A 22,241-nucleotide genomic window follows, 5' to 3' on the forward strand; every position below is an offset into this window, starting at 1 on the left:
TATTAGAGAAACTCCAAATGGCAAATCTAAAAAGTCTTCATTAGGTGAGGTTATCTTCAATAAAAGAAAAACTAATTACAAGCTTAAGAATTTAAAATATTTGAAATAAACAACAAAAAGCAAAATAAGATTTAGATTTATAACTGGATTAAGGCCTGGAACAAATTTGAAATATTGACTTTTACAGTTAATTTTGGAATTAACTATAAAAAATGAACAACTTCTTGTGGAAAACAGATTTTTCGCTATTGTGATTATTGCAAGTCATAATAAAAGAAACTGAACACTAGAGGGGACTAAAGATTTTAAGCAGAGAGAGAAAAATCAGCCTGATGCATTTAAGAAGGGCACAAATGTTATAACATCAGAAATATTAAAGGAGATCTTAGATGAATGGAACCAGAAACTATTGACTACAATATCAACACTGTCAGTAATTTAATGCCTCCAAAAAGGTGTAAGGTATCATCTTGGGAATTCTGACATTTTCCCGTCTTTTATTGTGTAGTAGTATTCATGTATTTTACCCAGTTTTTATTTTATCTACTTTATCTATCCAATTTTATTCAATTCTTCCCATTCTTCAGTTTTTAAGTCTTCATTTTTGAGGTTTCATGTGACTGTTAGGTTGTTCTCAGGGTTGTGGGGCTCATTGACTGTAATCAAATAAAACTTGATGTGTTTGATAGAAAACCAGTGTTAGAAATTATCAAGTGCTAGCCTGCAGCATATTTTTTGGCTTCTTGTTTCTTTATTGTTGTTAGTCGACCTTGAAAGGCAGAAGCTATCTACCACTTCAGTTATCTTCTTTGGCGATTCTGAGGCCGGTCGCTGCGTTCCCAAATCTTTGGAGGTCACCAGATTTCACAGGATGTTTACAATAACAAGCTTTCACATTTTCTCAAGGGAGGAGAAACATTCACACTAAACCCGTAATCGCTGCTTTTTGTGTGATTCTACCCAGTACAAAGTTTACGTTTTCCTTTTCTTGACGGATCCGTTAGCCTATCGCCCTTCGCCAAATGACTCGAAAGGCGGTCCCCAACCGGTCCGCTCGCGGAGAATGCCGGAACTTGTAGTCTACCCTCGAACTCAGCCCTACGGGCAGCGTCGTCCGAAGAACTACAACTCCCGGCGGCGCGCCGCAGTTTCGGATGAAAAAGCTTTCGGGAGAAGCAAAAGGCAACCGCGGCAGATGTTCAAGACGGCGGAGGACGTGGTGCAGATCACGGGGAGCTTCTGAGGGGGCGAGGCTGTTTCCCCCTCCCCCCCAGCCGTTGGCTGCGGGAGACCGGTGACTGGCTGGCGCCGTTAGAAGAGGCGGGGCTTTGCACAAGCAGTCCCTGTGACAGGGAGCCGTTGCACGCTCGGATCGTCCTGTATGTGCAAAGGAAGCTGGGCGAGTGGGCATAGCTGGGAGGTTGGTGGAAGGTTTGTGTTTGTGTGTGTGTGTGTGTGTGTGTGTGTGTTGAATAGCACTGTGCTTCGTTGGAAAGGAAAAGCAGCGGGGAATGGGAAAGGTGTGGGAGCGGTTGTGCGAACTGGGGGAGGTGGCCCACGTTTGAGCTTGGAGGCGAGCTTATGCAACGCTGGTGCCCCATCGTGGGCCCAGGGAACTTAATGAGATGGGGTGGGCGAATTGGGATGGGCGAAAAATTAGGGCGTCCCGAAGGAACCCTCTCCTGGCTGGGCTTCCGGGGTGGAAGCCGAGCTATTGTGGGGAAGGAAGAGCCTCCTGGCTGGCTCAGGTATCCTGGGGAGGTCCCAGGCTCCCCGGTTGTGAGCTGGAGCGTTTTGCACAAATGTGGCGGAGTTAAAAGGCAAACAAGAATTGACTTTGCCCTCGGGAAACAGGTTCCTAAGCGTGGCCTGCCGGAATTGAACCTCAAATGCTAAATGTATGGTTTGGGCCAGGCTGCCTCCGCCCCGTCCCCCAGCATATCCAAAATATATTGTATTATTATTATTATAATACCCATTATCCCCAGCCAGCGTGGGGATGACCTAGTGATGCAGATCTGAACATTTAACAACTTGCAAAGGTTTTGTTCACTAAACTGTGGTGTGAAGTTTGGTCCTTGAAGTGGTCATTCTACAATAAAATCTATCTGGAGAGGATACTGTGGCCTGCGGGGTTCCCTTTTATTAAAAATGATTTATTCAATTCCCTTTCTATAACTGCCCACCTCAACCAGTGGAAATTGCTTATAGGTCTATGTGTCAAAAAAATAATAATAAACATGATGGTAGAGACCAGTTTCAGCCTTGCCCCCATCCCTGTATAACTAGTTATAAGTTATTAGTTATAAGTATTTATTTATTTATTTATTATTTAAATTTATATACCGCCCTATCTCCCTTACGGGACTCAGGGCGGTGACTAAGTATAACTAATGCCCTTTTTAAAAGATTGCTTCATTATTGGAACATGATTTCTGCCAGCTCATCTGGAAAAAAATTGAACCAGTGGAATGCCATGGGGAACGGCCTTCTTGAGAACTAAAAACCAAGAGATAATTTTTATTAAAAAAAAAACACTAGTGAGACTTGCTCCATTCATTTAACAGAGGAAGCACCTAATGATGGTCAAGCTTGCAAGATTTACTTTGCTGTTAGTGGGATCTACCCAGCATTAGTGGATGCTTTGTTCAGGAATTCAGAATCGGTACAGTACCAGAATCAAATACAGTATACCACTGTAATGATCCCAAATAAACTCCTGATGGATCCACTTACAGACATTCTTTGCGTAGTGGAGTTTTTATCTGGTTCTTAAATCATACAAATTCATGATATAATTTCTTGGGCCTTAGCTTTTCATATTATGAGAACTGAGCTATTACAGTTTTGAATGGTAGTTTATAGCTCAATGTTTCTCAACCTTGGCAGTGTGTGGATTTAAACTCCCAGAATTCCACAGCCAGCCATGCTAAGGTTCCCGAGGCTGAGAAACACTGACCCTGTATCAGTAGTCAAGGCAATTATAGTTTTGCCAGCAAACCATGGTTTAGTTATGGTTTAGCTATGACTAGGTAATTGGGAGTCAGGAAGTACTTTTTTTAATCTCTAATATTTCATATTGTACATTCATGGCTGAGAGTGTATTTTTGTGCATATTTGTACATTTTTGTGCATCTTTTTATGGGATTATCAAGAGATTTAGCCTGCTAGAAACTTATCATTGTTAAAAAAAAATGCTGAAAATAAATCCAGGGGCTTTCATCAGAAGAAGAGACTGATGACGTATTTTATTTTTAATTAATTATCTTTGCTGCCTAAGAAAATCAGCTGGGTAGCTATGAAAGCTTATCAGCATAAAATATAACAATAACACAGCAATATTTAATTCAAAAAATATTTTATTAAATTAAAATGGCAACAAATCACAACTTCTTATTTGTAGTTGATTGCCAAGGAGGACGTGGATTGCTAATGCACATACTTCCTCTTTGTACAGCTTTGCTTGAAAGAAGGAAGTAAAGAGGAAATGGCAAATCTAAAATGATAACAGCCTGTCAGGATAGAGCAGACTGAGCTGAATATGAAGTTTGCAGTATGTCATTTGGTGAGGGATACAGCTTAATGATGTAAATTGCCTGATGTCTTAATGTTGATATAGAGCGATATATAGCCATCTCAAATTGTATTATTGTGGTGAAAGAGGTTGTTTTTTTTAATTCAATGACATTTGTAGAGAGCCACTCTATCAAATCTGGTTCTTCCAGGATATTTCCAGGCTTGGCTTACTGATAACTTAAATTTCATAGACTGGAAGAAGGCACAAAAGCATTAGCCATTCTTGTACTGTACTATAAACCAGATTTTTTTAAGAGGGGGGCAATGCCTTTTAAAAGAGATATGGAAAATTGAATGGCAAATAAGTCAAAAAGCAGAAGAAGCCAGCAATTTATGCACAGTAACCTTAGGGAAGACCTGAAAATTGAAAAAGCCAGGATAGGAGATGGAAATTTATAACCAAGGAAAAGTTCACTAGAAGTGTAGGCTTATTGTCAGAATCCCTAACGTTCAATTCAAAGTGAATGAAGATTGGTGAAGAAAATTAGGAACAACAAAAGAGCTTGTTTGGATAGATTCAGAATAAAAAAAGTTTATCAGAGAAAATGATAAAATGTTAAATGGTAGCAAATAAAAGGTGGAACTAGAATAGTCAATATCTATTTCCACCTAATTTCTTTTAAGAAAATGCATGTTCTTCTAAACAATTCTGAAAAACAATCTAAACAGGATTCAGTTTGATAGGAATGTGATCTAAGAATATCTATTTTCCTTGAATGAATTAAAATTTACAGAAGTAATAGGATCTAAGTGCACTGAAGTTTATTGAAGATCTAGCCAAAGTTTTTTTTTATTATCTGAGAAATTATGGAATGCTGGAGGGGAGTAAATATTGTCTCTCCCTTCAGGAAGATGTAGGTAGGATCAGTGAATTATGAATATCGATAATTATGAATATCGATAATAAATAATATTAGGTTGTGTTTTTATAATAATTTTGTTAAACATTACAATTAAAATGCAAGATACAAACTGAAACAAAAATTTAAAAAGTGCAAAGGATGAAAAATAGAATGAAAAATAGAAAAGAAAAATAAGAATATAATAAAAAGAAAGGAAATACATAAATTATTCCCCTCTTCATCACAAGTATAAGCAATTTAATAAATGATCCCTTTTTTAAAAAATACAACAGATTATCTTTTCTTCCCATATCTCATCTTTTAGCCATAAAAAAAAGTTAAAACCTTGTCATTCAGTCCTGGTCACCAAATGCTCATTAAGTGTTACCAGAGATAATATATCTATTTTAACCTTGATCAACCTTGATCAACCAACTTTGTATTCCTTCTTTTTACTTTTAAGAATCTTGAACTGTATTCCCTTTAAATACTGTCATAGAACTTTATTTCTTTTCTTTTTTTTCTTCTCGTCACAAAATGCTTCAAAACTTTTTGTTTTGAACCAAGTCTCTTTTGTAAATCTAGCACAAGAAAGTTATCCAGGTCTCTCTCTTGGATTGTTATTTGTATATTCTTTTTAATTATTAAGATACCAGTTGGTTTCTTTTCTGTGTCCGTGTAGCATCTTTTTCCACACCATTCTTGTAGCCTGCCTTTTTAAGATCCACTTTCAAATCAGTCTCGGTCTTGTCCAGTAAAATTTGTTCTTCTTTCATACCTTCTTTTAGAGACAGTCTATCCATAATGGCAGACACTTTTAAAATTAACATCTGGGTCCATTGTTCACAAATATCCTTCAGTTTATGCATTACAGATAGTCCTGAACTTACGATCCCAATTGAGTCCAAAATTTCTGTTGTTAAGTGAGACATTTGTTGTAGGTTTTGCCCCATTTTACGACCTTTCTGGCCACAGTTGTTAAGTGAATCACTGTAGGTGTTAAATTAGTAACACAGTTGTTAAGTGAATCTGGCTTCTCCATTGACTGGGCTTGTCGCAGATTACATGACCTCAGGACACTGCAACCATCATAAATAGGTCAATTGCCAAGAGATGGAATCTTGATCACATGACCATGGAGATGCTGCAGTGTTCATAAGTGTGAAAAATGGTCATAAGTCACTTTTTCAGTGCTGTAACTTTGAACGATCACTAAATGAACTGTTGTAAGTTGAGGACTATCTGTATTATCTTTAAGTGTAATCTTTAGTTCCTTCTGGTTCCCTCTAGTGTCCAACCTTCAAAGTCCCATCCAATCATATTTTTTTAAGGAATTCAGCATTTTCCCACAGGAAAGATTCTTATAATTATTTTCAAAATCTTATTTCAAATCCATCTGATCTTCATTCCATTCTTAACTTTCCAAAATCAATATTCAAATCTTTTGCTGTTTATTCAAAAAAAACCCTCCTTAATCTTGCATTTAAAACTTCTTTTACTAAGGATTGAAGGAAATTCACTTAGTGCTCATCTGTCTTTGCAAAAGTTCTTAATAGCTAAAAAGCAATTTGAAAGCAATTTCCGAAAGTCATTAAGAAATTAAGCTTGGCGAACTTTATGTCCTGAAGTGAATTCAGTTCACAAAAACAAACATTTTTTAAAATGCCATAAAATATTTGCTGCATATCTGAGGTACTGCAGAAACAAAACTCAGTGTGTAACCTAAACATAATGAGTTCTCATAGACATTAGAATAACTGTTGGTTTTCTAATTAAACCCTTAGTGAACAAACAGGATAAACTGGAAAGAGGCAAACTTAAATATTCTAGACCGGGGGTAGGCAACCTTGGCTCTTTTATGACTCGTGGACGTCAATCCCAGAATTCCTCAGCCAGCCATGCTGGCTCAGGAATTCTGGGAGTTGAAGTCCACGAGTCATAAAAGAGCCAAGGTTGCCTACCCCTGGTCTAGACTCTCGTTCAAATTTTTCCTTCTTTAACTTGATGTCCTCCAGATGTGTTGGAACTGCAACTGCCAGAATTCTTGGTCACAGTGGAATTGAAGTCCCAACAGGGCCAGATTAGTGAGGCTGGACTTCAGTCTCTTAGATTTCATTTCCCAGGCAAAGACTTAGAACAGTGATGGCGAACCTTTTAGAGACCGAGTGCCCAAACTGCAACCCAAAATCCACTTATGCATCATCGGGTGCCGGGTGGGTGTGGCCCATTGGGTGGGCGTGGCCCATTGGGTGGGCGTGGCTGCGGTGGTAACAGCAGACTTGGATGGGACTAAAAAGTTCAATCAATCAATTCCAACTTTGCAAGATCTTTTTTTTCCCCGCGAGAAGTTGAAATTGACTGATTGATTGAACCTTTTTTTTTTGTACATGGCGGTGGAGGCCTAAAGCGAAAAGGTTTTATAAAACCCAGCTGAAGGCCTAGGACTGGGGCGACGGCGCACGTGCCCACAGAGAGGGCTCTGCGTGCCGCCTCTGGCACCCGTGCCATAGGTTCGCCACCACTGACTTAGAATAATGTAGGTATTTCCTCCTTTTATACATTTGGATTTTTTAAATGTATACTTAAACTATTTGCTTGATTAGATGCTCTGGAAGACCAACCTTCCTTAGCATTTCTGAATATATGATTCGATCTTCTTTCTTAAAGCAGGACTGGTTTTCTGATTTTCTGAATCTTCCTTTTGCTGCCTCTCCTGACAAATTTGGCTGCTGCTAAGAGGAGACACTTGCCTCTTTGTATTCTCTTGAGATTTTTTTTTTTTAAAGGCCTTCTTAGAATTGGCACAAGGGGTCTTCTGTCCATTTGCTGAAGGGAGGACTTGTTACCCCTTCCATAAAACAAGGCCTACGTTACGCAGATTGTGTGTCTCTTGGCTAAAGCTAGTGACAGAGCAAACTGCGATACATTTTGCAATAATAATCAAATAATAATGGCTGATATATTCTCCAGGCAACAGTAATTATGCACATGCGGCTTTTCCTATGCTAAGACAGATGGGTGCCCTTTATATCAGCATCTCTTTCAGATTATTATTTTTATATATATAGTAGCACATTCCACATGCACTTTTTAAAAACCAAGCAGTAAATGCTTCTCTGCAATGTGTAATTTAATCAAGGAGAGAAGCAACTTAGAAATAAGGAGAAATTTCCTAACTGTGAGAGCAATCAACCAATGGAATAGCTTACCTTCAGAATTTGTGGGTGCTCCATCACCCGAACGCTTTCAAAAAGAGATTGGACAACCATTTGTCTGAAATGATATAGGGCAGTGATGGTGAACCTTTTAGAGACCAAGTGCCCCAAAACCACCCCGCCTCTGCCCCACCCCACCTCCCCGCCTGGCCACTTACTGCCTCCATGGCCCGCCGCAGATTGCCCAGGCGGCCCAGCAGCACCATGGCAGCCACGCCCTCTGCCCACGCCCAGCAGCATCAACTGCGCGCGACGGGGCATGAGGGCGAAGTCTTGTCCCCATTGCCCGGCTGCCATGTCCTTGGCTGCGCTGCTCCGTGCGAGCTGCGCCCGGGGGTGACTCTTCTCCGGGGGTGGCTGCTGGTGAGGGGGTCATGGGGGGAGGCGGGACTGGGACAACAGCATGCGTGCCCACAGAGAGCGCTCTGAGTGCTGCCTCTGGCACGCGTGCCATAGGTTCGCCACCATTGATATAGGGTCTCCTGCTTGAGCAAGGAATTGAACTAGAAGATCTCTGAGGTCCCTTTCAACTCTTATTATTCTATGTTCTAACTCAAAAGTCATAAACTTGTATTCTATTTGAATCTATTATTTTTTTCATTTTTGGTTTACTAGAAATGAAGGTATACTTTTAATTTATTCATTGGTCTTATTTAAAGTATTTTAAATGATTTTCATTTTGTTTTACAAATGGAGCTACAAGTTATTGAAAATTAAGGAATATGACATCTCTTTATTTTTCCTCTTTAGGAGTAACAGGTAAAAAATGGGTTTGTGGTCAGAAATAAATGCCAGTATTGTAGAAAAACAAAGTTAGGTGCTCTGGCTTTCTCTTCCACTGTACCAGATCAAAACAAAAATAAACATTTTTTAGAAAACAGTCAAGAAAATGCCAGGATTGTAAATAAACATTGTGCCACAAACAACATTCCTGAACTTGAAGCATATTATTGTGGGGAATATAGGAGGAGGAAGGTGTGATGAATAAGTTTGCCGCCTTGAGTTATTTGTAAAAACAATAAAGGGATAGAAAAATAAAACAAAACAAAATAGTAAGTATTAAAGTATTAATTTCTCCTTTTTAGATCTATAGTAGGAGAAGCTTTTCTGTCATTTCATTTGTTGGTTTATTTCTTCATTTGGCTCTCTCGTTAACTACATACATAGAAGATGGATTTCAAAAACAACTTAAAACCTCTGTTGTTTTTGTAGACCTAACCACAGCATACAACACTGAGACTAGGTGCCATATATAAACTGTTTCAGGTAATAAATATCCTGCAAGAAAATTGCCTGGCTCATTGGTAGCATGCTCACCAATAGGAAGTTACATGTAATTATGAGAAACAATATGAGAAGTAATGAGAAGATGCTCAATAATAGTCTCCCCAAGGATTAGTATTAGCCCCACTCTTGTTCAACTTATATACTATAGCCAATTGACCTGAAACTTGTTCTATCTATCTATCTATCTTCTAGCAGTCCTAGGTTAGGACTGCCATATGCTAAATAAATACATTAATTTGGCATGAATCTTTCCAAATACAGGACAAGTCCTTTCATATCTTAACCTTTTGAGGCCAAGTGCTGACTTATTGGGAGGTCTTGACAAATTGAACCCTTTTTTATCAGTGCTGAATCTGTGGGAAATGAAGGTCTTAATCTCTCCCTGGACTTAACATTTCTTTTCCTCTGTTTTAGATCCAGCTCTTCATGACTTAACCCTTTCTGACAAGGCACTTAAAGAAGGAGGAATGGCAGGTAAAGTGCAAGTGGAACAATTCCAATTTCCTCTCTCAAAGCTAAAATTGACTTGGATGACAGCTGTTTCTCTAGTCCCCGTTGAGCTGTACGAATATATATAAACATATGAACATCTTTCTGTAAAACATGTCTCTCCAAAGCTACTTTGTTCATGACTACATTGCCTAAAAGGTCTAACAAAAATTTGCTTAGATTGCAGTTTGTTGCGTTCCTGATTATGTTGGGCTGTTTCTTTTGACTTCTTTAATTTGTGTTCCCCAATAACTCTGTAAGCTTGTTTGAGTATTTATCTTCAGACTGATTTACTGTTCCAAGGACTAAAGTTGCCATTCCCTCTGTTAACTCAGCTGATTTTTATTCTCTTTGTAGAAAAAGTGAACAACTTCCCCCCACTTCCTAAATTTATCCCACTGAAGCCATGCTTCTACCAGAACTTCACAGATGAAATCCCAATTGATTACCAGACTCTGGTGAGAAGGATCTATCGCTTGTGGATATGTAAGTTCAGCTGCATTGGAAACCTCGTTCACCGTGACAGTGGAGGGAGGTTAAAAATGCACCTCAGTATCTTTCTGAGTTTAGTCTGGTGTTTTTTTTGTCTTTATCTTTAGTTTTCAGTTTTGTTTTTAAATAGCAAGATACCAGTCCTTATGGATATACAGTGGAAAGCTAACACAAAACCTAGTGAAAATCCAGACAAATGGCAGATTTCCAGTGAGATGAGAAGATAGTTTGCCAAGAGCCAAGATATGTATCTAACTAATCTTGCAAAATATGTGCAGAGCATGGAACTTTGGCAAAAATCATAATGCATGAATGATCTTGCAGAATTCATAGCCCCAAAGGCTAGAAAGATTAGATCAGTCTTTTCTCACCTAGCCTTTCCAGAGATACTGGTACTGGCCCTTTGGGCACCCTTCGGTACCATAATGAAGTCCCTCCACTATAATAATAATAATAATAATAATAATAATAATAATAATAATAATAATAATAATAATAATAATAATAATAATAATAATAATAAAGTTGGAAGGGACCTTGGAGGTCATCGAGTCCAACCCCCTGCTCAGGCAGGAAACCCTATACCATTTCAGACAAATGGCTGTCCAGTCTCTTCTTAAAAACTTCCAGTGTTGGAGCATTCACCACTTCTGGAGGCAGGTTGTTCCACTGGTTAATTGTTCTAATTGTCAGGAAGTTTCTCCTTAGTTCTAGGTTGCTTCTCTCCTTGATTAGTTTCCACCCGTTGCTTCTTGTCCTGCCTTCAGGTGCTTTGGAAAATAGCTTGACTCCCTCTTCTTTATGGCAGCTCCTGAGATATTGGAACACTGCTATCTTGTCCCCCGTCGTCCTTCTCTTCATTAAACTAGACATACCCAATTCCAGCAGCCGTTCCTTATATGCTTTAGCCTCCAATCCCCTAATCATCTTTGTTGCTCTTCTCTGTACACTTTCTAGAGCAGTGGTTCTCAACCTGTGGGTTGGGACCCCATTTGGGGTCGATCGACCATTTCATGGGGGTCGCCAAGCAAGGCTGTCCGCCATTTTTTTTGTCCGCCATTTTTTTTGTCCGCCATATTTTTCCCCCTTTTCCGGCGGGTGCCTTACCTCCCTTGGGCTGGGCCAGCTGGTGGTCGGCCTGCTCCGTCTCTGCCGCTTGCCAGCTACGCCTCGGCCGGCGCCGGGGGCGGAACCACGCATGCGCAGCGCTCCCAGGCAGGGAAAGTCCTCGACTTACGACTGGTTGGGTAGTCCTCGACTTACGACCGGTTTAGTCCTCGATTTACGACCGGTTTAGTCCTCGACTTACGATTGGTTTAGTCCTCGACTTACGACCGGTTGGGGTCACGGCATTAAAAAGGTTGAGAACCACTGTTCTAGAGTCTCAACATCTTTTTTACATCGTGACAAAAACTGGATGCAGTATTCCAAGTGTGGCCTTACCAAGGCATTGTAAAGTGGTATTAATACTTCACGTGATCTTGATTTTATCCCTCTATTAATGCAGCCTAGCACTGTGTTGGCTTTTTTGGCAGCTGCAGCACACTGCTGGCTCATATTTAAGTGATTGTCCACTAGGACTCCGAGATCCCTCTCACAGTTACTACTATTGAGCAAGGTACCCCCTATACTATACCTATACATTTGGTTTTTCTTGCCTAAATGTAGAACCTTACTTTTTTCACCATTGAATTTCATTTTGTTAGATAGCGCCCAGTGTTCAAGTCTGTCCAGATCCTCCTGTATCTTAAGCCTCTCTTCTGGAGTGTTGGCTACTCCTGCCAGCTTGGTGTCGTCTGCAAATTTGATGAGTTCCCGATCTATCCCCTCGTCCAAATCATTGATGAAGATGTTGAAGAGCACTGGGCCTAGAACAGAGCCCTGGGGCACCCCACTACACACTTCCCTCCATGTAGATGCGGTTCCATTGAGGACCACATGCTGAGTACGGCCGGTCAGCCAGCTACGAATCCATCTGGTGGTGATGCTGTCTAACCCGCATTTTTCTATCTTATTAAGTAGTAGGTTGTGATCTACTTTATCAAATGCCTTACTGAAGTCCAAGTAAATTATATCCACACCATTCCTCTGGTCCACTAATTTTGTCACTTGGTCAAAGAATGCAATAAGATTTGTCTGGCATGATCTGTTTTTGACAAATCCATGTTGGCTTTTAGTAATGACTTTGTTTGCCTCTAGGTGTTTGATTATTTTTTCCGGAATCTTCCCAGGTATTGAAGTCAGGCTGATAGGTCTGTAATTTCCTGGATCCATTTTTCCCCCTTTTTTGAAGATGGGAACTACATCAGCTCTTTTCCAGTCGTCTGGTAGTTCCCCAGTACTCCAGGATCTTTGAAAAATATAGTTCAGTGGTTCTGAGATCACATCTGCCAGTTCCTTGAAAACCTTGGGGTGTAATCCATTTGATCCTGGTGATTTGAACTCGTCTAGGCTGGACAGGTGCTCACTTACCATTTTCTTGCCTATCTTAACTTGTGTTTCTATTCTGTTTTTTATGGCACTGTTTTTGATAGGTTGGACTGTTTTTTTCCTTTGTGTAAAGACAAATGCAAAAAAACGAGTTAAATAGTTCTGCTTTCTCCCTGTTGCTTGTCACCTTCTTGCCACTTTCCCCCACTAATGGACCAATCACTTCCTTAACCTTTTTCTTGTTTTTTACATGTTGAAAGAAGCTTTTTTGTTATTTTTGACTTTGGTCGCAAGCTTTAGTTCATTTTGAGCCTTATTAGCTTTCCTCACTTCATCTTTGCAGGCTCGGGCTATTTGCTGATATTATGCCTTAGTTATGTGCCCCTCTTTCCACTTTTTATACTTGTCCTTTTAATCTTTCAATTTATCAGAGAGTTCTTTATGCAGCCATGCTGGTTTCTTTTGAGAGCTGTTATTTTTCTTCTTTGTTGGTATTGTGCTAGATTGGGCTTTTATTATCTCACTTTTCAAAATTTCACAAGCTTCTTGAGTTGTTTTCCCCTTGAGGATTCTCATCCATGGAATCCTTCCCAAGCCCTCTCTAAGTTTATTGAAATTAGCTCTTTTAAAGTCCAAAACTCTAGTTTGACTGTGTTCTATTGCTTATGCTTCCATAATGTTGAATTCCAATATTGCATGATCACTTCCCCCCAAGGTTCCTGTGGCTTCAACACCTTCTATCATTTCATCTCTGTTAGTGAGAATTAGATCCAATATGGCTAATCCCCTAGTTCCCTTTTCTACTTTTTGGGAGAAAAAGGTGTCTGCTAGGTTTGTCAAAAATCTGTTTGATCTTCCACTTGATGCAGAGTTTGTCTCCCAGTTGATGTCAGGGTAATTAAAGTCCCCCATTACTATTGTGATGTGTTTCCTACATAGTTGGTTGACTAGCAAAAAGTTTATCTATTTGCTCTGTTTGGTTGGTTGGCCTATAGTATACACCTATGGCAATGTTATTCCCCCCCCCCTTTTATATTGACCCAAATGCATTCAAGACAGTTTTCATCATTGTTGTGCTCTATTTCTTTAGAGATGTAGGTATTTCTTATATAGAGAGCAACTTCACTTCCTCTTTTATTTGGTCTGTTTCTTTTAAATAATTTAAATCCCTCTAGCTGTGTGTTCCATTTGTGGGTTTCATCCCACCATGTTTCCGTAATGGCAACAATATCATATCTGCCCTCATTAACCTGAATTTCTAGTTCACCCTGTTTGCTGTTCATACTCTGTGCATTGGTGTATAGACATTTGAGTCCTTTATGACTGACCCTGTGTTTACTTTTTACATAACCTGTGTGGTGCCTGAGTTCCCCTATTTTCTCACCACCTGTTTGGTTAGTGCACTTTGTGTGGCACTTGTTATTAAAAGCTTGATTTTGCTTGACAGCAAGGTTGATATTCTTGTCCACATACACATCTATGTTACATGCACTGATAGCCCTATAATTTTTAAATTGCCGGGGACAGGTATGTTCTGTATCAATTAATTCACTGTCCCCATTGTTTAGTTTAAATATTCCTCCAGAAAATCTGTGAATTTATTGCCAAGTAACTCCATTCCCTTTCTTTGATGGATGCAAACCATCTCTTTTGTACATTTTTTTCATTGGACCAGCTACAGACATCGTGACTAATATAACCAAAGCCTTCCCCTTTACACCACTCCTTTAGCCACATATTGAATTCTGCTATATGCTGGCCTTTTCCATTTTGCTCCTTATACAATGGTAAAACCTCTGAAAAAGTAAGCCTACACCCTATCCTGCTAAGTTCCTGCCCCAAGCTCTGGAAATCATTCTGCACAGAGAGTACATCTTTTTGGGACAGATCGTTAGTGCCAAGATGTACAATAGCATCCACATCACAGTCCTTGCTGGCATTCTTGACTATTTTAAAAATACGCTTCTTGTCCCTACTGGCAGTAGCACCTGGAAGACACCTGACCTCTTTCGAAACCTCTGTGTCCTTTCCTAAATTTACATCCCTTATAGTTGAATCACCAACCAGAAGTTGGCTTCTCTTTTTGGATGCCTTGCTCTTCTTGCATGACTGATGTGTAGTACCTGATTCGCACTTCTCCCTGTCAAAAACAAGTTCTTCATCTCAGACCACGATCCCCTGCTTATTTGAGTTATCATCACAACTACCTTGACCCTGTCTCCTTAATGTCCTTATTAAGGTCAGCAAGGCAGTATCTGTTATGCAGGGACACAGTGAAAGCTTTGTGTTTATGGTTCACAACTTTCACCCTGCCAGATCCCACGGTTGCCCTTAGCTGACGTGTTCCTCCACCTTCTTCAGCATTATGGACTTCTTTGCCTAATTTTTCCAAATAAGAGTTAGAAGAAGTGATTTATTGATGACTCATCAGCCACATGTCCTTGTTTAGAACAGTCTTTTCTAGGAAGTAAGTGAATCAACAGGAGAAGTCTGTTTCCTTCATGCCCATGCAGTGATTTCCCCAAAATGTTGCGGTTGCCAGCCAAAGTCTGATCTAGGAAAGATTAACTTAAATCTATTCCAACAAAGGGGCTACTTTTTAGAGCTGGTGTTGGTAAAGGATTGAACTTGGCATTATCACGTTATTTATTTATTTGGTTTTTATTCCGACCATCTCTCCTATAAGGCGATTCTGGGCAGCTGATGTTATAAAACAACTAGAAATTAAAATATATAAAAGTATATTAAAATAGTAAACCTATGCAAGTTAAAATTTTTAAACCATACAAAATCAAAACTAAGTGATGGACTTGTATAAAGTAAGCATACTTGCTGTAGTGGTGCAGCAGTTAGAATGCAGTACTGCAGGCTAATTCTGTTGACTGCCAGCAGTTCGATTCTCACCGGCTCAAGGTTGACTCAGCCTTCCATCCTTCCGAGGTTGGTAAAATGAGGACTAAGATTGTTGGGAACAATATGCTGACCCTATTAACCATTTAGAGAGGGCTGTAAAGGACTCTGAAGCGTTATATAAGTTTAAGTGCTATTGCTATACTTGAATCATCAAATTGGAAACAGCCCTGTAACCATCTTACCAGCCTTTTCTTAGTTAATGGCCTCCTTACAGAAATCCAAGCAGGCTAGATTTCCAGGGATTCTGAGGGCCGAAATCTGGTGTCAGTTATCCCTCTTTCAGTGCAGATCCAAATTAGACTAGCTGCAACAGATAACATTGTTCAGTGTCATCTACTTGAGCTGAGTAGCCATATAAATTCTATAAATAAACAAAGATCCAGGAGCCTGGATCTGATCTTTCACAATGTGCACTGATGTTTGAGAGTATATTCTTGGGCATATTTGTACACCTTTGTGCATCTTTTTATGGGATTAATAACAGTCGATTTAGGCTGCTAGAAATTTATCATTGTTAAAAAAAATTGGCTTGCTGAAAATAAAAATCCAGGAGCCTTTATCAGAAGAAGAGACTAAGATATATTTTATTTTTAATTAATTATCTTTGCTACCTAAGAAAATCAGCTCGGTAGCCAGCTTATCAACATCAAAATATGTGAAAACAATAATAGCCCGGCAATATGTGAATTGAAAAAAATATTTACTTAAAGTTAAAATACTAACAAATCAGATCACCTCAGCTGTGGTTGATTGCCAAGGAGGACACACCCAGCCTCTGTCATAGAGACTTCTTCTGAGTAGGACTTCTGGTCCTTTGGCTAATTGGCTTTATCGCCCAAGTACTGTTGAGAGAAGCTTTCCTTAGCACTCCTTCCGCATTCACCCTTTTTGAATTCACCAAGATCCAATTTCTCCATAAGCTTTCAAAGTCCATATTGTACATCATTGCTTTAAAGTGCCTTGGATTTTCCCAGTACTTTGAATGTCTCTCTTTTTTTTTCCTTCATAGTTTACTGCATCACTTTGAGCGTTAACCTCATTGCTTCTCTGGCTTGGTGGATCGGTGGTGATACTGGTACCAATTTTGGCTTGGCAATTCTTTGGCTTATCCTCTTCAGCCCCTGTAGTTATGTGTGTTGGTTCCGGCCAGTCTACAAAGCCTTCCGGTAAAATTTCACCCTGGTGTATTTATCTCTTGCCCTTAAATTTCCAAAATCAGAGCTCTAGGTCTGGTGCTGCAGAATAAAGAAATGAGTTGGAGCACCCTCCTTCATCCTACCCCTAAATCTTAATTGCAATATTTTGATCAAGGAGTTGGAACCCTTTCCATGTGAGGAAAGAATGCAGCAGTTGGGGCTATTTAGGAGAAAGAAAAAGACACAGGGAGATTAATAGATTGATGCATAATAAAGCATGAGTCAGCAGGGATATCTTTTACTCCATTTCTCACAACATTAGAATTAGAGCCCACCCAATGGAACTAATTCATAGAATTATTCTCCGTTACGGGTAGTCCTCCATTTATGACCACAGTTGAGCCCAACATTTCTGTTGCTAAGTGAGACAGCTGCTAAATGGATGTTGCCCCATTTTATGATCTTTTTGGACACAGTTGTTAAGTGAATCACTGCTTTGTTAAGTTAGTAACATGATTGTTAACTAAATCTGGCCTCCCCATTGAAATTGCTTGTCAAAAAGTCACAAAAGGGTAGTTTATCATTGGCCAGAAAAAGGAGGTAGAGATTAGGAATTTAATCTGTATTATTAAGTAAAAAATGGACCCAGACACCCCCCAAAAAAGTCACAAAAGGGGATCACATGACCCTGGGACAATGCAACCGTCATAAGTATGAACCAGTGGCTAAGCATCCGAATTTGGAACACATGACCATGGTCCATGGGGATGCTACAGTGGTTGTAAGTGTGAGAAACAGTCATAAGTCACTCTTTTATTCTCATTGTAACTTTGAACAGTCATTGAATGGTTGTAAGTCGAGGACAACCTGTATTTACTTGTGTACTAAATTTATGTTTCTTCTTCCTCATGCTTCCCCCAGGTCAGACAGCTCTTTTAATTTCATGGCATTTTTCTTCATTTTTGGAGCCCAGTTTATCCTGACAGTCCTCCAGGCAATCGGTTTCAAGGGGTGGGGAGCATGGTAAGTAAAGCAACTAATTTTTACACATCTTCCATTTTCCCCCAATTTAGATTTTTTTTAAAAAAAAATCTATCCTCCTATACAATAGAAAACAGTGGTGCTACAGCATCTAATTGGTTTACTGAATTGTTTCTTAACATTCTTAACACTTTTAACTTAAGTTCCATTTGTCCCTTTATTAAAGAACCCAGATCTTTCCTAGGACACGGGTCGGCAAGTAGGACACGGGTCGGCAAGTAAGAAAATACATTGAGTACGAAACCTATGTTTCTTACTCAATGTATCTATTAAGAAACCTGCAATTTATTGTTGTTCTTACTATATTATTGTGTTTTAATGGTTCCTATGGATTGCAGAGAAATAAATTGCATAAATAAATGTATCCTCATAGAATCCTAGAGTTTCTTCCAAAACTTTAGAATCTTCTAATCCTGCCCAGGACAGCATTCCAGACAAATGACTGGCCACCTTTTGTTTGAAAATCTCCAGAGTTGGTGCATCCTTGGCTCCCAAGAATTTGGATCTCCCTCTGTAAAACTTCCACCCATTACTTCCGGTTCTAGCCTTGGGCACTCTAGAAAATAAATCCACACCTGTTTCTGGTGACTGTCCTTGAAATATTTAAAGACTGCTATCATATCTCTCTTTAGCCTGTTCTTATTTATGTTTTTATCAAATTTATATAGCCACCCATCTCCCCCAAAGGTTACTTGGGGTGGTGCATAACAATAAATAAAACATCCAATATAAAAAAGATAAAAATTCTTTAAGCTATACATTCCCAGTTCCTTTAAATGTTATTTCTAGAGTTTAGCCTCCAAGCACCTTGCAATCTTTGTGGCTGTTCTCTGCATTCTTTTCAGTTCCTCAGAATCTTCCTTGCATTTTGATGACCCAAAATGGACTCCGCATTCCAGGAGTGGCCTAACCAGGGCAGGATAGAGTGGACTGATCACTTTCCATAACCTTAAAATTATGTCTCTGTCAAAGAAGCTGTTGGCTTTTTTTAGCAGCTGCAGCACATTGCTGGCTCAAGCTTCAGCTGTGGTCTACCTGGACACCCAGATCCTTTTCAGACGCTACTGCCAAACCAGGCTTATACCTGTAAACAGGTAGTCCTTGACTTACAACCACATATAGTTAAAAAATGTCTTCTCAGGAAAATTTCAAGGCACCTGAAATTTCATAGCCACACCAGATGCAGTTAGATGGGTAGCTTCCTTAGAATATTGAATTATAACATCTATCCTATTGCAATTCCATAGTGCCATATTATAGCAATTTTATTATGGTTTTACTCCATTTTATCTCATCTATTGTATTGTCGACACACTTTACATAATTTATCTGCTGATGTTTTGTTTAAACTTATATTTGTGCTTGTATGTATAATGTGGTTTATTAGTGTTGTATAACAGTGGTTGCATGACCTCTGTAGATGCCACCTGCTAAATAAATAAATAAATAAACTTACAACCACAATTGGACCAGAATTTCCGTTACTAAGCAAGGCAGTTGTTAAAGCAAGGCAGTTGTCACAACCTTTTTTTGCCATCGTTGTAAAGTGAATCGCTATAGTTGTTAAGTGAATCACACACTCATTAAGCAAGTGCAGCTTCCCCTTTTGATGTTACTTGTCGGAAGCTGGCTTGGAAGGTGGCCAGTGGGGATCACATGACACCTAGGACACTGTAACCATTGTAAATACATGCCAGTTGCGAAGCACCCAAATTTTGATCATGTGACTGGAGATGCTATGACTATTGTAAGTGTAAAGCAGAGGGGTCTTCTTTTATGACTTGCGGACTACAACTCCCAGAATTCCTCAGCCAGCCTGGCTGGGTGAGGAATTCTGGGAGTTGAAGTCCACAAGTCATAAAAGGGCCAAGTTTGAAGACCCCTGGTGTAAAGGCTGGTCATTAGTCACTTTTTTCATTGCTGTAGTAATTTCAAATGGTCGCTAAATGAATGGTTGCAAGTCAAGGACTATCTGTACTCTTCGTGGGACATGACTCTGATCACCGACCGCTCATTGAGAAACCCTGTATTTTGATCTATTTTAAAAATTACCTGTTCCCCGTTTCCTAGTCGTATATGTAATAATAATATGGGGTTTATTTTGATTTTTTTTGTCATGAAAACATTGACAGTAGTTTCCTCCTGAATCTTAATTTATTACAGGTCAGGGAGAAAGTTTTTAACCAATTATAGTTTCCTGGTTGAGCGGAAGCAAATCATTGCCAACCTTTAAGTTGGTTTAAATATTTCAGTTTGTTCCAAACTACGGTTAATATCCTCCTTTGCTTTTATTTGGATGGAAAGTCAATACATACTGGAATGAGACTGATGTTTCCATATGCCCTGGCCCAATAAATGTTTTCTGAAAATTGCAACCCTCTTTTCTCTTGGTCTCTTCTAGTGGCTGGATGGCTGCCATAGGTTTTATCGGTACTAGTGTTGGAGCTGGTGTGGTCATGCTCTTCCCAGCAGTTATGTTCACCTTGTGCGCTGTCGGGATGTTTATAAGTCTCATCCGGGTGAGTCAGAGGGTTTTTTGGAATTTGTGGTGCATGGTGTGCCTCTCCCGGGGTGGGGGGGTGCAAAAGAGAGTCACTCTGTGGCTCCATTAAGCACAGGCCATCATCTGGGCATCATATAATGCTCTCATCCCCTGCTGCCCCCTCCCCAACTGACCAGGGGGGCGAAAAGTCAGGTCTTAAAGGTAATTATTTAATTGCATTAAATGTTTGATGACTTGCTATTTTCTTTCAGAAGTGTTGTTATTTATTTGACATACTTTTGAACATTCCTAAGTACAGTAACTTTTTGTCTGCAAGGAACCTTAGTTAATAACATTAACAAAACATATTGTGATTAGCCCATGGGGGCCTAACCTTTGGTACATCCTGTATATATGTACAGTGAATCCCATACCAGCTACTTTATGTATGCTTTTGTTATTTGCTATTGATTTATTTGATGTTATGCCACCTTTATTTTAGTCAACTCAAGGCAGTGTGCAGGCCTCAAGTTCTCATCTGTTTTTAACCCAGCAACAACCCTGTGAAGTGGGCTGGGAAAGAGGGACTGGCCCAAAGTCATCCACCGCTTCCATGCCTAAGGAAGAACTAGAACTCACACTCCCCTAGTTTCTAGTCTGGTGACTTCAACCACTACACAAATTGTCTCTCTTATACCAATACTTGTATTGTGTCACAGTTCATAATAGTTTTGTGAGATGGGTAGCCATATAAAACTAAATGTTAACAATAATGTAAGTGTAATACTCTAGCAACTCTTAGTGGCTTATAAGACTATGCATAAAACATTTACATAAAATCCAAATGTTAAAATCTTCTTTTAAAAAATCTTTAACAAGCTATGGCTATGATCAACCTCTCTCCCTGAAAGACCACTGGAAGGCAGAGTTTTCAACTGCTACCTGAAGAATAAAGGGTAGGGGGCCTAACCCCTGGAGGTTAGGCCGACCCAGAGTGAGGAGACTGCACTGAGAAGGTTTCTCCAGGTCTTCACCCACCCTCTGTCTCTCTGGGGCACCTACTTCCAGCATGAATTCCAATGCCACATACAAGGGTCGTCTAAGGCAGGGATGTCCAACATTGGCAACTTTAAGACCTGTGGACTTCAATTCCCAGCATTCCCCAGTCAGCCATGAGGCAAAATTCTAGAGCCAGAATATTGGCTGTGCTCAAGTGATTTTTTTGTTTGTTTGTTTGTTTGATAAGTTGGTTTTTCCCTTAGTTTTTCATGGAACCCATCAGGTTTTCACATAACACAGGAGTTCCACAGAACCCTTTTTGACAAATCCTGATCTAACTGAAGGATGACAGAGACATAAGTCACTGTCTTCCATGCCCGTCTTTCTATTTTTCTTTACGGTCGGCGGCATATTCTCAAACAAAGCAGAAATAATGATTATGCTGAAGGCTGGCACTTTGCTTTGAATCCTTCATCTTCCAGTTTTGTTAAGACAATGGAACTGAGTGGGGCAGAGAACCTGGCTTTGATGTCCACAGAAACCATGTGACCTATCAAACTTTGGTTAAGGCACATCTGGAAACCCAGGAGACTGACATCTACTCCCGCCTTAGGCATGAAAGCTGGCTGGATGACTTTGGCCAATCACCAGAAGACTGATTTCTACTCCCGCCTTAGGCATGAAAGCTGGTGGGTGACTTTGGGCCAATCACTAGGAGACTTTGAGTTCCAGGCCCACCCACTAGGCATGAAAGCCAACCTGGAACTACAAGGGGGCAATTTAAAAATCACTCTGAGATCTTAATCCCCGTATCTCAGACTAAACATCATCCCTGCATCCTCACTTCCTTTTTTTCTAAACCAAGTTAAAGGAAAGAAAGTCAATGCAAAGCAGATGTCCAACAGATAGAAGCTTCATTCCTACTTTCTTTCTTTCTCTTTCCAATCAGGTTCACCGGATCTACCGTAGTGGAGGTGGGAGCTTTCAGAAAGCCCAGAACGAATGGCAGAGTGGATCGTGGAAAGATCCTCCAAGCAGGGAAGCCCAGCACAACAACTTTTCAGGAAACAGCCTCCCTGAATATCCAACAGTTCCCAATTATGGGAATCCCTGGTCCTGATCCTGACTGGTTGGGTTACCCAAGTAGTTTGGTTTGAGTTGTTGCAAGAAACACATTGGGTTCCTCGTTTGAGGCTCCCTCTCTCTCTCTTTTCTCTCTTTCTCTTTTTCCTTTGAGGGGTGCTGCTCTTTCTTCCGCTAACCATGGTTTTATTTATGGTTCTCCTTTCATGATGGTAATGGCTTGTGCCAAGACATGGCTGTTGCCCATAAAATTTGA

At 39.9% G+C, this 22,241-nt stretch overlaps 1 protein-coding gene across 1 annotated transcript; it reads left to right on the forward strand.

The window, feature by feature from the left end:
* The first annotated feature begins 1,349 nt into the window (after nt 1-1,349).
* Nucleotides 1,350-22,101, forward strand: SCAMP4 (secretory carrier membrane protein 4). Its single transcript, XM_015810073.1, has 7 exons — nt 1,350-1,431; nt 9,335-9,394; nt 9,767-9,895; nt 16,254-16,410; nt 17,302-17,403; nt 19,823-19,940; nt 21,852-22,101. The coding sequence occupies exons 2-7, from the start codon at nt 9,388-9,390 to the stop codon at nt 22,020-22,022; spliced, it is 684 nt and encodes a 227-aa protein (XP_015665559.1). The 5' UTR covers nt 1,350-1,431; nt 9,335-9,387; the 3' UTR covers nt 22,023-22,101.
* The last annotated feature ends 140 nt before the right edge of the window (nt 22,102-22,241 follow it).

This window comes from Protobothrops mucrosquamatus, unplaced genomic scaffold, assembly GCF_001527695.2.
Source record: "Protobothrops mucrosquamatus isolate PMUCROS unplaced genomic scaffold, P.Mucros_1.0 scaffold6, whole genome shotgun sequence".
Lineage (NCBI taxonomy): Eukaryota > Metazoa > Chordata > Lepidosauria > Squamata > Viperidae > Protobothrops > Protobothrops mucrosquamatus.

Excerpts from the sequence above, each read along its gene's own strand:
- SCAMP4 (XM_015810073.1), top strand. Across the intron at positions 16,411-17,301 it reads CCAGTCTACAAAGCCTTCCG|GTCAGACAGCTCTTTTAATT; the intron begins GTAAAATTTCAC and ends TGCTTCCCCCAG. Across the intron at positions 19,941-21,851 it reads TGTTTATAAGTCTCATCCGG|GTTCACCGGATCTACCGTAG; the intron begins GTGAGTCAGAGG and ends CTTTCCAATCAG.